At 51.4% G+C, this 12,570-nt stretch overlaps 1 protein-coding gene across 1 annotated transcript in view; it reads left to right on the plus strand.

The window, feature by feature from the left end:
• TRIM25 (tripartite motif containing 25) overlaps nt 1-5,828 on the plus strand; it is a 33,650-nt gene extending 27,822 nt beyond the window's left edge. Inside the window, exons 7-11 of the mRNA XM_038757150.1 lie at nt 1,250-1,315; nt 2,531-2,557; nt 3,501-3,527; nt 4,475-4,645; nt 4,803-5,828. Coding sequence (XP_038613078.1) covers nt 1,250-1,315; nt 2,531-2,557; nt 3,501-3,527; nt 4,475-4,645; nt 4,803-5,332 — 821 coding nt within the window. The 3' untranslated portion in view covers nt 5,333-5,828. The remainder of the gene's footprint in view (nt 1-1,249; nt 1,316-2,530; nt 2,558-3,500; nt 3,528-4,474; nt 4,646-4,802) is intronic.
• The last annotated feature ends 6,742 nt before the right edge of the window (nt 5,829-12,570 follow it).

The following is a 12,570-nucleotide window of genomic DNA, read 5'->3' on the forward strand; positions in this document are numbered from 1 at the left end:
CCAACAGCGGGCTCACAGTCTAGAAGGGGGAGACAGAGAACAAAACCAAACATACTAACAAAATAAAATAAATAGAATAGATATGTACAAGTTAGAGTAATAAATACGTACAAACATATATACGTCCAGCACACTGCGAGTTGCACGTGTGCTCTTCCCCCACGCTAGCCGGCTCCAGGCAGAACCGGGACCAGAACCCAGATGATCCGGTTGCCAGAGCCGGGCCCGGCCCACTGGACCCCCATCGGGCCCGGACCTGAAAGGGAAGATTAAGGGGAGTGGAAGTGTTCCGGATAGTGGACGAATGGTGACGGGGAGATCTGTTGGTCACCCCCGTTCCCTGACGGTGGACGGGGGAAACCGGTTTGGGCCGGTCACTGCCCCCCCACAGGGGACAGGGTGATGGTGGCAGGTGGGGAGGAGGAGAAACTTCCATCTTTCCACTTCCCACTTAGTCCGTGGCTGCCCTGGTGAGGAGGCGGGGTGGGTTTCAATGTTTTGGTCACACTGAGGTCAGGGGCCCCGTGTCTCCGCCCTCCCCCTCCCCACCTGGGCCTGGGTGGTCCTCGCTGACCTGTGGCTCCAGTGGCAAAATCTCCAGTGGCTACCAATCAATCTGCGCAGCAGGCAGAAACTCCTCACCCTGGGCTTCAAGGCTGTCCATCCATCCCCTCGCCCCCTCCTACCTCACCTCCCTTCTCTCCTTCTACAGCCCAGCCCGCACCCTCCACTCCTCCACCGCTGATCTCCTCACTGTACCTCGGTCTCGCCTGTCCCGCCATCGACCCCCGGCCCACGTCCTCCCCCTGGACTGGAATGCCCCCAATCCCTCTGCCCCTCCGCCAAGCTAGCTCTCTTCCTCCCTTCAAGGCCCTACTGAGAGCTCACCTCCTCCAGGAGGCCTTCCCAGACTGAGCCCCTTCCTTCCTCTCCCCCTCGTCCCCCTCTCCATCCCCCCATCTTACCTCCTTCCCTTCCCCACAGCACCTGTATATATGTATATATGTTGTACATATTTTTTACTCTATTTTATTTGTACATATCTATTCTATTTATTTTATTTTGTTAGTATGTTTGGTTTTGTTCTCTGTCTCCCCCTTTTAGACTGTTAGCCCACTGTTGGGTAGGGACTGTCTCTATATGTTGCCAATTTGTACTTCCCAAGCGCTTAGTACAGTGCTCTGCACATAGTAAGCGCTCAATAAATACGATTGATGATGATGATGATGATGCTTCTCCATTGACACAGGCCGGCCCGCAACCCACCCGGTACTCGACAAAGGTCCGTGGCCCTCGAAGAAGACCCCTCCTTCAAGTAAGTGGGGCAGGGACTGTCGCAGAGTCACGTGAAGGTGGTGTATCCCGTGCTGCGTCTCTTCTCATCGGGCCCCTTTTGGGGTTTTGAATTTTCCCTTTCTCCTCTTTTCACTTCCTCATTTTGTCTCTCCCCTGCTTAACTTCCTTTTCTTCCTCCTTCGGTTCCTCCTCTCGTCTCATCCTATCCCCAGCACTGTACTAAGCGCTTGGGAAGTACATGGTGGGAACGTATAGAGACGGTTCCTACCCGACAACGGGCTCACAGTCTAGAAGGGAGAGACAGACAACACAACGTGTGGACAGGTGTCAAGTCAGAACAAAACTGTGAGCCCCCCGTGGGACAACCTCATCACCCTGTAACCTCCCCAGCGCTTAGAACAGTGCTTTGCACATAGTAAGCGCTTAACAAATACCATCATCATCATCCCCCTCCCTGAGTCTGGGTTGGATTTGATAAAGGACAAGTAATTAAGGACGAATGTTCACCTCCTCCAGGAGGCCTTCCCAGACTGAGCCCCCTCCTCCCCCTCTCCACCCCCCCCGCCTTACCTCCTTTCCTTCCCCACAGCACCTGTATATATGGATATATGTTTGTATGTATTTATTACTCTATTTATTTTATTTATACATATCTATTCTGTTTATTTTGTTAATATGTTTTGTTCTCTGTCTCCCCCTTCTAGACTGTGAGCCCACTGTTGGGTAGGGGCCGTCCCTATATGTTGCTAACTTGTACTTCCCAACACTTAGTACAGTGCTCTGCGCACAGTAAGCGCCCAGTAAATACGATTGATTGATTGATTAATGGAAAACGTAATTAAATTGACCCCACCACCCCTATTGTGCTCGAGCGTGAACTGGTCAGTTGTATCAGAGCGTTTGATTACTCTGAATTTCTCTCTCTAGCGTTTGCTTCGAAGTATCTAATGCGAAGCAGCATGGCTCAGCGGGAAGAGCACAGGCTTTGGAGTCAGAGGTCACGGGTTCAAATTGCGGCTCTGCCAATCGTCAGCTGTGTGACTTCGGGCCAGTCACTTCACTCCTCTGTGCCTCAGTTACCTCATCTGTAAAATGGGGATTAAGACTTGGAGCCCCATGAGGGACAACCTGGTCACCTTGTAACCTCCCTGGCGCTTAGAACCGTGCTTTGCACATAGTAAGCGCTTAATAAATGCCATGATTAATGATTAAAAAAACTTTTGATTTTTTTCAGAGGAGGAAAAGAAACCTAAAGCCAAAGGTAAGGTTTGACGAGGTCTTCTTTTCTTCTCTCCCCCGACCCCCTGCTGCATAGCTAGTGCTCCCTGCTCCCCGAAGCCTTCAACACCCCTAGTCCAGTGGGGAAGTGGAGTCCAGGACCCAGACAGGGAGCCTCGCCTCCGACTCGGCTCGGCGACTGGGGAAGAAGGGTCCCTGAAGGCCCAATCCGCTGATCGGTGGCAGTGTACTCTCCCAAGCGCTCATAGGAAGTGCTCAAGAAATACCATTGATGGAGTACCTAGTTTGGGCAGAATACTGGATTTACGTGCCCGCAGAGTTAATAGGTATGGTCCTTGACCTCAGAGAGCCGACCAGCTTGTAGGGGAGGCTGACTGATACCAGGCGACAGGAGGAGGAAGAGAGAGATCCAGGCTCTGGCAGCTGCTAAGCTGGTACCAACACAATATACCACAATATAACACAAGTTGGTATATGTTACCAACTTGTACTTCCCAAGCGCTTAGTACAGTGCTCTGCACACAGGAAGCACCCAATAAATACGATTGATTGATTAATGGAAAACGTAATTAAATTGACCCCACCACCCCTATTGTGCTCGAGCGTGAACTGGTCAGTTGTATCGGAGCATTTGATTACTCTGAATCTCTCTCTCTAGCGTTTGCTTCGAAGTATCTAATGCGAAGCAGCATGGCTCAGCGGGAAGAGCACAGGCTTTGGAGTCAGAGGTCACGGGTTCAAATTGCGGCTCTGCCAATCGTCAGCAGTGTGACTTCGGGCCAGTCACTTCACTCCTCTGTGCCTCAGTTACCTCATCTGTAAAATGGGGATTAAGACTTGGAGCCCCATGAGGGACAACCTGGTCACCTTGTAACCTCCCCGGCGCTTAGAACCGTGCTTTGCACATAGTAAGCGCTTAATAAATGCCATGATTAATTATTAAAAAAACTTTTGATGTTTTTCAGAGGATGAAAAGAAACCTAAAGCCAAAGGTAAGGTTTGACGAGGTCTTCTTTTCTTCTCTCCCCCGACCCCCTGCTGCATAGCTAGTGCTCCCTGCTCCCCGAAGCCTTCAACACCCCTAGTCCAGTGGGGAAGTGGAGTCCAGGACCCAGACAGGGAGCCTCCCCTCCGACTCGGCTCGGCGACTGGGGAAGAAGGGTCCCTGAAGGCCCAATCCGCTGATCGGTGGCAGTGTACTCTCCCAAGCGCTCATAGGAAGCGCTCAAGAAATACCATTGATGGAGTACCTAGTTTGGGCAGAATACTGGATTTACGTGCCCGCAGAGTTAGTAGGCATTGTCCCTGACCTCAAAGAGCCGACCAGCTTGTAGGGGAGGCTGATTGATACCAGGCGACAGTAGGAGGAAGAGAGAGATCCAGGCTCTGGCAGCTGCTAAGCTGGTACCAACACAGTATACCACAATATAACACAAGTTGGTATACGTTACCAACTTGTACTTCCCAAGCGCTTAGTACAGTGCTCTGCACACAGGAAGCGCTCAATCAATACGATTGATGATGATGATGCTAAGACAAGTGTGGAAAGATAAGCACAAGAGAAGCAGCGTGGCTCAGTGGAAAGAGCCCGGGCTTTGGAGTCAGGGCTTCGAATCCCGGCTCTGCCAGTTGTCAGCTGTGTGGCTTTGGGCAAGTCACTTCACTTCCCTGGGCCTCAGTTCCCTCATCTGTAAGCTGGGGATGAAGACCGTGAGCCCTTCCCGTGGGACAACCTGATCTCCTTGTAACCTCCCCAGTGCTTAGAACCGTGCTTTGCATGTAGTAAGCTCTTAATAAATGCCATTATTATTATAACTGGGTGGATTCTGGAGCAGATGACTCAGTCATTACACCTGTTTTAAAATCCAGAGGGCAGGGAGGCCACCCGTAGGCGGTTGTTGCTCCCGGGTGCCATTCTCCACTTTGTGATCTTTCCCAGCTCCAGGAGTCGGCTCCGCCAAGGCCACCCCCTCTCCTGGGACCACGTCTGCAGCAGCCTCCGCCTCGGTTCCGGCCGTCCCCTCGGCCGTGGGCTCCAAAGACCCCTCTGCCTCCAGCGCAGCCACGCTGCAGAGCTTCCTCTCCAAATCCAGACAGGAACTCCTGGAGTGTGAGTAGCTCGAGGGCGGTGAGGTGGAGAGGATGGGGAGAAGGGGAAGGAGGGAGAGGTGCTCGCGTGGCACGGGGGTCTGGGGCCGAGCTCCTCGCTCCCTTCCCGGCGGGCGAGGGGCTCACTTGGGGGTTCTGGCGCCGGCCCTGTCTTCCAGATGCCACCAAAGTGATCTTCGACTTCAACACGGCCCACCCCAGGGTGGTCCTGTCGGACGGCTACAGCGTGGCCTCCGTGTCGGACGTGGCCCAGCCCTACTGCTCCCACCCCCAGCGCTTCACCAACTGCAGCCAGGTGCTGGGCTGGCAGTGCTACAAGAGCGGCGTGCGCTACTGGGAGGCGGAGCTGAGGCCCAACAATTTCTGCGGCGTGGGCGTCTGCTATGGCAGCACCGTCAGGCAGGGCGCTAGCAGCCGCCTGGGCCGCAACGCCGTGTCCTGGTGCGTCGAGTGGTTCAACGGCAAGCTGTCGGCCTGGCACGCCGACGCCGAGACGACCCTGCCCAAGCCCAAGGCCTCCAGGGTCGGCGTCCTCCTCCACTACGACGCCGGCTTCGTCGCCTTCTTCGCCGTCTCCGACAAAGTCAGCCTGCTCTACAAGTACAAGGCCAGCTTTTCCGAGGCTCTGTACCCCGCCTTTTGGCTGTTTGCCAGCGGCACCTCCGTGGCCCTCATCCCCCTCATGTAGCCGCACGTGAGGGGGACCAGCCCCACGGGGTGGGCATCGGTGGCCACGGGAGTGCCAGAAGGTTGGGCGGAGGCTGCCAATGTTAAGGCTTAAAATGTGGTGCCCAGCGCGGTGTGGGCAGCCGTTAAATGCCGACGGAGGGGTTGAGATTTGGGGGTGTCTTTCAAAGCCCCGGGGGGCGGCTCTTAGCTTAGAAGCCTGGTGTTAGGGAGCTGGGCTGGCTCGTCTTTTGGCTTTTGCTGGTAGGGAGGGCATCGCTTGTAAGAGAGGGGCTCTGCCGGGCATGTGAAGCGTGAGACCCCTGGGCATTTGGGGGAGCGGGTCCCCGGAGGGCACAGCCCTTGCTTTGCTGAGCACCTTCTTACTGCACTGGAGTGGAGAATAAGATAGCATAAGTAGACATAGTCCCTGCCCTAGGGGAGCGTACAGTCTCGAACCAAGGGACCACAATGAGGAGGGATCAAATAGCGCTCAATAAAGTAGGTGATCAACAAATGCCGCTGACTGATTGTTTGAACTTTCCAACGGTCCTCACCGGAACCTGTGGTTTCTCGGTCGGTTGCTGTCAGAGGGCGTTTCCTGAGGCGTCGTTTCCTCTGCTTGCCCTGCTCGTCACAGAAACGTGCAGGGACACAGATGGGATCCTAGCCTACTCGACTTGGTGCCGTTTAACTCGTTGTGTTTTGTTTTTTATGGCATCTGTTAAGCTTTTGTTACGTGCCAAGCCCTGGGGTAGATACAAGCTAATGAGGGCGGACACAGTCTGTGTCTCACTTGGGGCTCACAGCGTTAATCCCCCTTTTACCGAGGAGGCAACCCAGGTTCAGGGAAGTTAAGTGACCTGCTCGAGGTCACCCAGCAGACACCGGTCGGGAGGAGACACGCCGCTGATCAAACCCCCCAAAATCACCAAATTGGGTGATCTCTTTCAAGTGGCAGCTCTTTCCAGAAATGGGCTATGACTGGCTGCTCCTGCCCCATCAGGGCAGAAGAAAGGGCTGTCTCTTTGAGGGGAGGTCAGTGTAGACCTATCTCCCACTTCACGTTGACCTTTCCGAAGCAGACAGGTGGGTCGGGAAAGAACGGTCTCCCGTTTCATCTGGCAGCTGTTTGAAAAATGATCTGTGCCTTTGGAGGCTGGCAGGAGAAAGTGTGGCCTAGTGGGAAAAACACAGTCCTGGGAGAGTCAGAGGACCTGGGTTCTAATTCTGGTTCTGCCACTTGTCTGCTGTGACCTTGGGCAAGTCACCTACCTTCTCCGCGCGTCACTTACCTCGTCTGTACAGTGGGGCTTGAGACGGTGAGCCCCACGTGGGACAGGGACGGAGTCCAATCTGATTATCTTGTATCTCCCCCAGCACTTAGTACAGTGCCTGGCGCATAGTAAGCATTTAACAAATACCAGGAAAAAAAGCGGGGCGGAGTCTGGGTTTTTAAAGAAGCCAGCCTGGGTCATCCGGGCTGTGGTGGGCGGCAGCAGGGAGGCCTTGGACGGAGGATTGGATCTCCCCACATCCGCCAAGCTAGCTCCGAGAGTGAGGAGTTTTTGCTTGATTCGTAGGTCGACAGGCAGCCACTGGAGATTTTTGAGGAGGGGAGTAACACGTCCAGAGCGTTTCTGGACAAAGATAAGCCGGGCAGCAGAGTGAAGTATAGACTGAAGTGGGGAGAGACAGGAGGATGGGAGATCAGACAGGAGGCTGATGCAGTAATCCAGTTGGGATAGGATGAGAGATGGAACCAGCAAGGTAGCGGTTTGGATGGAGAGGACGGGGCGGATCTTGGCGATGTCGCGGAGGTGAGACCGGCAGGTTTTGGTGACGGATTGGATGTGTGGAGTGAACGAGAGGATGGTGTCGAGGACGGCACCAAGGTCGCGGGCTTGTGAGACGGGAAGCGTGGTAGTGCCGTCTACAGTGACGGGAAAGTGAGGGAGAGGGCAGGGTTTGGGAGGGAAGGTAAGGAGTTCAGTTTTGGACATACTGAGTTTTAGATGGCGGGCAGACATCCAGATGGAGATGTCCTGAAGGCAGGAGGAGATACGAGCCCGTATCAACCTGCAATGAAAATAATGATAACTGTTGTATTAAGCGCTTACCAAGTGCCAGGCACTGTTCTAAGCACTGGGGTAGATCGGTAATTGGTTTGGACACGGGAGGATTGGGTAGAAGGAATGCCTCACTCTCAGCAGAAGGTCAATTCTGTTTTCACGATTGAGGGGGGTTAGGAGGGAATGTCCAGAGAGGAACGGAGGACAGACAAGCTTTCGGATGAAAAAGGGGAACGGGGAAAGGATAGACCATTTGGGCCAAACGTCAAGTAAGACAGTGCTTGGACAAAACAGAGGCAGAGCTTAAACCTAATAATTAGGGTATTTATGAATCTCTTTCCATACAATCTATCGTTTCATTTTTAAGGCACAGCTGGTCATGCCAAAAGGTGGCATTCCTTTGGATCATTCAGATTGCGAAAAGATGCAGTTTACAATATTAGAACTCTCACACGAATTGCATTTTTAAAAACTGTTTCACCTGATTTTAAACTTAAACACTTGGGAAGCGCCATGGCCTTACTGGAAAAAGCAAGGGCCTGGGCATCAGAGAACCTATCTTCTAATCCCGGCTCTGCCACTTGTCTGCTTTGTGACCTTGGGCAATTGACTTAATTTCTCTTTGAGCAGCGTGGTTCAGTGGAAAGAGCCCGGACTTTGGAGTCAGAGGTCATGGGTTCAAATCCCAGCTCCGCCAATTGTCAACTGTGGGACTTTGGGTGAGTCACTTCACTTCTCTGGGCCTCAGTTCCCTCATCTGTAAAAACGGGGATGAAGACTGTGAGCCCCCCATGGGACGGTCTGATCACCTTTAACCTCCCCAGCGCTTAGAACAGTGCCTTGCACATAGTAAGCACTTATTAAATGCCATCATCATTATCATTATTACCTACCAGGCATGCAGTTAAGTTCTGGTCCCTCGGAGACAGGCTGTTTAGGAGCAGTTGCATGTCACCAGGGGGACCACTTATTCAATCGTATTTCTTATACGATTAAATACAAATACACTTATACACGCGCTGGGCCTGAACCGAAGCAATGCGCTCGGCAGGGCCTCGGTGATGGTGAGAGTTAATGCTCCTTTCACGGAATTTATCGTGTGTTGAGTTTGGGCCCTGGGAAAATGGCCATCAAAGTCAACTCTTCGCAGTCTCAGACGACTTCCAATTGCTTCCCAAACTTGCAAAGATCATTAGGGTTCTTTGAAAGTCATGCTTCTCAATTTTGTGCCCAGGAAATACAGGCTCCACAACCGAAAAGTATTCATCTGCTTTAATTCACATTATCTCCATCTTCTTCCCACCTCGCGGAATGACAGAACAGACCCAGTGTGACCGAACATATACGCAGTAGTAAATGAAGTGGTGGTTCCATAGTGGTAAGAAAATATTTCCTTTTTAACTTACGGATTTTTTTAAAAAACAGACAAAAAACCATGCAGACGGCTCACTTCTGGCCGCCACCAAGAACACTGAAAACAACAGCATTTAATAAGCGCTTCCTGGGTGCAGAGTGCCAGGGTGGATACAAGGTTAAACGACCGGACACGGTCCCTGTCCCACATAGGGCTCACAATCTAGCTTCTCCCCATTTTACAGAGAAGGGAATGGAGGGGGACTCAGTGACTTCTGCCAGGTCACAAAGCAGGAGCAGGTGTACTCCCAGACCTGCTATACGTCCAGTGGACCCAAAAGGAGAGAGAGAGAGTCACATCTGTGCTTCGACTATATAACAAGGGGTGCAACGGCACAATAGCCACCCCACCAAGTAGCAAAGGAAACCCAAGAACACCTGGCCAGATGCGGCACGTCTCCCTCTACGAGTCCAAGCCGATCCGCAAGTGGATCCGGCAGTCGGCGAAGGGGATGCCCCACGCTCCAGTGAGATGTGTGCGAGAATCACTCCCACCGGCGAAGGGATCGAGCCTCTTGGACCGTGAGCCGCGGAGGGAGGGATGCGATCAGCCCCGTCTGGTCGCTTCCGCGGAGCTTAGCACGGTGCTTTGCCTACGGGAGACGCTCGATTTGCACCGCTGAGTGCAGCTGAAGCCGGAGAACGATTCCGCCAACTTTTACCCAAAGCGACCCGGGACCCCGGCAGTCTTTTTTCCAACCAAGTTGCCGGGCCTGGCCTTAAATAATTGGCAGCCTATGGGAAAACCAACGCCCTGCCTGTTGTTCCTTTAATGGGGAAAAGGACGTTTTTAAATTATTCTGTCTAGTGCAAATTCAAAAGTTTCCTACTAGGTGTTAAATGAGAATTCACTTAGGGTACAATTACAGGTAATTCCCCAAGAACTACTATTGGAATATACTGGCAGTTTCTCCTTGGGCAGACTACCACATAGACTCCTAAGTAAACGCGTATATTTTAAAATACAACCAACGTGCATGTTTGTGACAAAGTTTAAAAAAATAATAATTTAAAAACTCTTACAAAGGGTGATTTGTTAAATGATATAAATCATTTCTATTTTCCAGTGCTGAAGGATCTCTTTAGAGAAGAGTCTAAGGACTCAAAACCACACAGTGCTGAACTAGAAACACAAAAAGCAGCTATTTTGATTTCTCCCCTAACCGCACTCCCTAGATTGCAATAAACACATGTCAAACTAAATCAACAAGGAAAAGAAAAATCAGGAATGATGAGCTTTATGGGTTGGGTCAAGACGTCGTCTCAGACTGAATACTGAACATGAGACAAGTAATTTCACTAAATATCCAGGCTCTCCTGCTCACTCTTCAAATCGGTCATTTGACATCTTTGATATCTCTCCTCACGTACGTACTTTTTAATTAATTCTACAGTTGTTGACTCTAACTGGGGGCTCTATGAATACACAAGAAATTCAAAGGTCCTAGCTGCTTTTCCCCTTTGTTAAAATAAAATGTAATTGACCCTTGGGATTTGCTCCTGTGAAAGATCAGAATCAAATTAAAATTGCATCCTTTGTTTCTAAGAAACAATTCTGCTGATGAACTAGTAGGAGAAGCATTAAACATCACACAGCAACGTATTTCTTTCACCTGGACCTGGGGGCTTCCAATTCTGCATCTGATACCTAAGTGACACAGGAATGTAAGGTAACAGGGCTTCGATTTTTTAAATAATAATAATAATAATAGTGGTATTTAAGTGCCTACTATGTGCCAGACACTATACTAAGCGCTGGGGTGGAAACAAGCAAACTGGGCTGGTCACAGTCCCTGTCCCACATGGGCTCACAGTCTGAATCCCACCTACCGATCCTCGGTGAAGAATGGGATAAATTTGGAGTTATTGTTGCCTTCTGTTGGAAAAATTAAAATGCTGACGGTTGAGATTTTCTTCCGCAGATGCTAGGTCCCAAATGACGGAAGGCTGCACTCCACAGAGACGTCTCCAAAACGATAGTGTCTACGGGAAGGAGAGTCTCTTATCCAACCCAAGTCTCAACTGCAGGCGGTTTGGATAACAGGGACAGTTCAGATACCTGAATTACAATGGATAAGTCCCACTGCATGACAGTAAGACCCAGTGGAGCGCCGATTCGAATGGTCTGGTAACCGAATTTCTCTTATATTACTTCCTAATACAAATTTGCATTATTTGTCAGTTCCTCTATAGAAGTTTGTCAGAGCCTTTTAAGCTTACTAATATTTTAGAAGACTTGCACACAAAAAAAATCACATTAGGGAGGAATTCAGACAGGACAGATATTGGGATAAAGGTGAGCTCAAAGCACCCCGAGTTAGATTATGGATTTTCACCCCTTGCTCACGACAAACTGAAACTGGCTGGATTTCTACAACAAACTGAAACAACTCCGGTAGGGCTGCCAGAGACTATTAAGCAGCAAATATGTATTTCGCAAGTTGTCTAAATAGTCCCAACTCCACCAGATAAATAATAAACAAGTACAAAATATACATGCCGTTTCCTACTTGAAGTTTTTCCCCAGGTAGGATGTAAACACTCGTTTGCAGGAGGTGTTCGTGGTTTCGTATTTTGTCTCAAGGGGAAGCTGTCGGGATCGACCGGTCGGGGAGTGAGCTGTCCCCCGGCCCCTGCTCGGCAACATTTTGGAGAGGAGACGTTGCTGGGAGTCCCCGGAGAAACGGTCAGTGCCCTTGTGTGGTGTCGGTCAAGGCCTGAGTTGGTCAGGGCACGGGTTTTCCTTTGCACAAGGTTTGTCAGAAACGGGACGCCCTCCCTGAGGGAGAGTTGACTGTTAAGAACCACCATCTTAGTAATTATGGTACTTGTTAAGCACTTACTATGTGCCAAGCACTGTTCTAAGCGCGGCGGTAGATACAGGGTAGTGAGGTTGGACACAATCCCTGTCCCGCTTGGGGCTCACACTCTTAACCCCCATTTTACAGATGAGGGAACTAAGGCCCAGTGAAGTGACTTGCCCGAGATCACAAAGGAGACAGGTGATGGAGTTGGAATTAGAACTCAGGTCCCAGGGCCTGGGTTCTATGGTCAGAGTCACGCTGCTTCCCGTGGGCCATGTCACCTGTGACGTGACCCTACAAACGGCGACCAAACCGGGGACTTCTAACGTCGCTAACGGGAGCTGTGAGACGCGCTCCGCAGCGGGAAGGGCGCTTCGCTCTGCTCACGGACCTCTACTTAGGGCCAAATTGGCGGGTCCGGGCTCTGGCTGTGACTGAGGACATTTGGCTGACCCGAGAAGCTCGTCGGTGGCCTCAAGCTTAGTTGTATCAGAGCTGGGCCGCCCCGTCCGATCCACTTCCCGTCACCAACGAGGTAGAGGGGGGCTGGGGACGGGGCCGGTCTGGTTCAATTGATTTAGACAACCAGGCTGGAGGATGCAATTAGGAGCCTGGCAACTGGACTTGGATTATGCTTCTGCTGCCCCAGGGACCAAGTCCCAGGAATAAACAAGCTGTGGGCCTCCTAAAGAGTCCCGACTGCAGATGGATGGACGCTCCCCAGAAGACGGTGCTTATTTGGCAGAGAGCTCCAAGCTGGGAAGGCCGAAGAAAATGGGGTTAATGTGTCCACTCACACTGCGGAAACCCCACGCGTTCAAAGTTCTTCATTGCTAACACAGCCCTAAGGGTCATCACAGGATTTTGTTACCCAGGCAGCCCGTTCAGTGACCCGACAGACAAAGAAGCCAAAATAAAAAAAAATCGGCAGATCCGTCCGGAAATGGTCTGATCGGCGGCATCGTGGTATC

The sequence above is a fragment of the Tachyglossus aculeatus genome, chromosome 15, assembly GCF_015852505.1.
Source record: "Tachyglossus aculeatus isolate mTacAcu1 chromosome 15, mTacAcu1.pri, whole genome shotgun sequence".
NCBI classification, from domain to species: domain Eukaryota; kingdom Metazoa; phylum Chordata; class Mammalia; order Monotremata; family Tachyglossidae; genus Tachyglossus; species Tachyglossus aculeatus.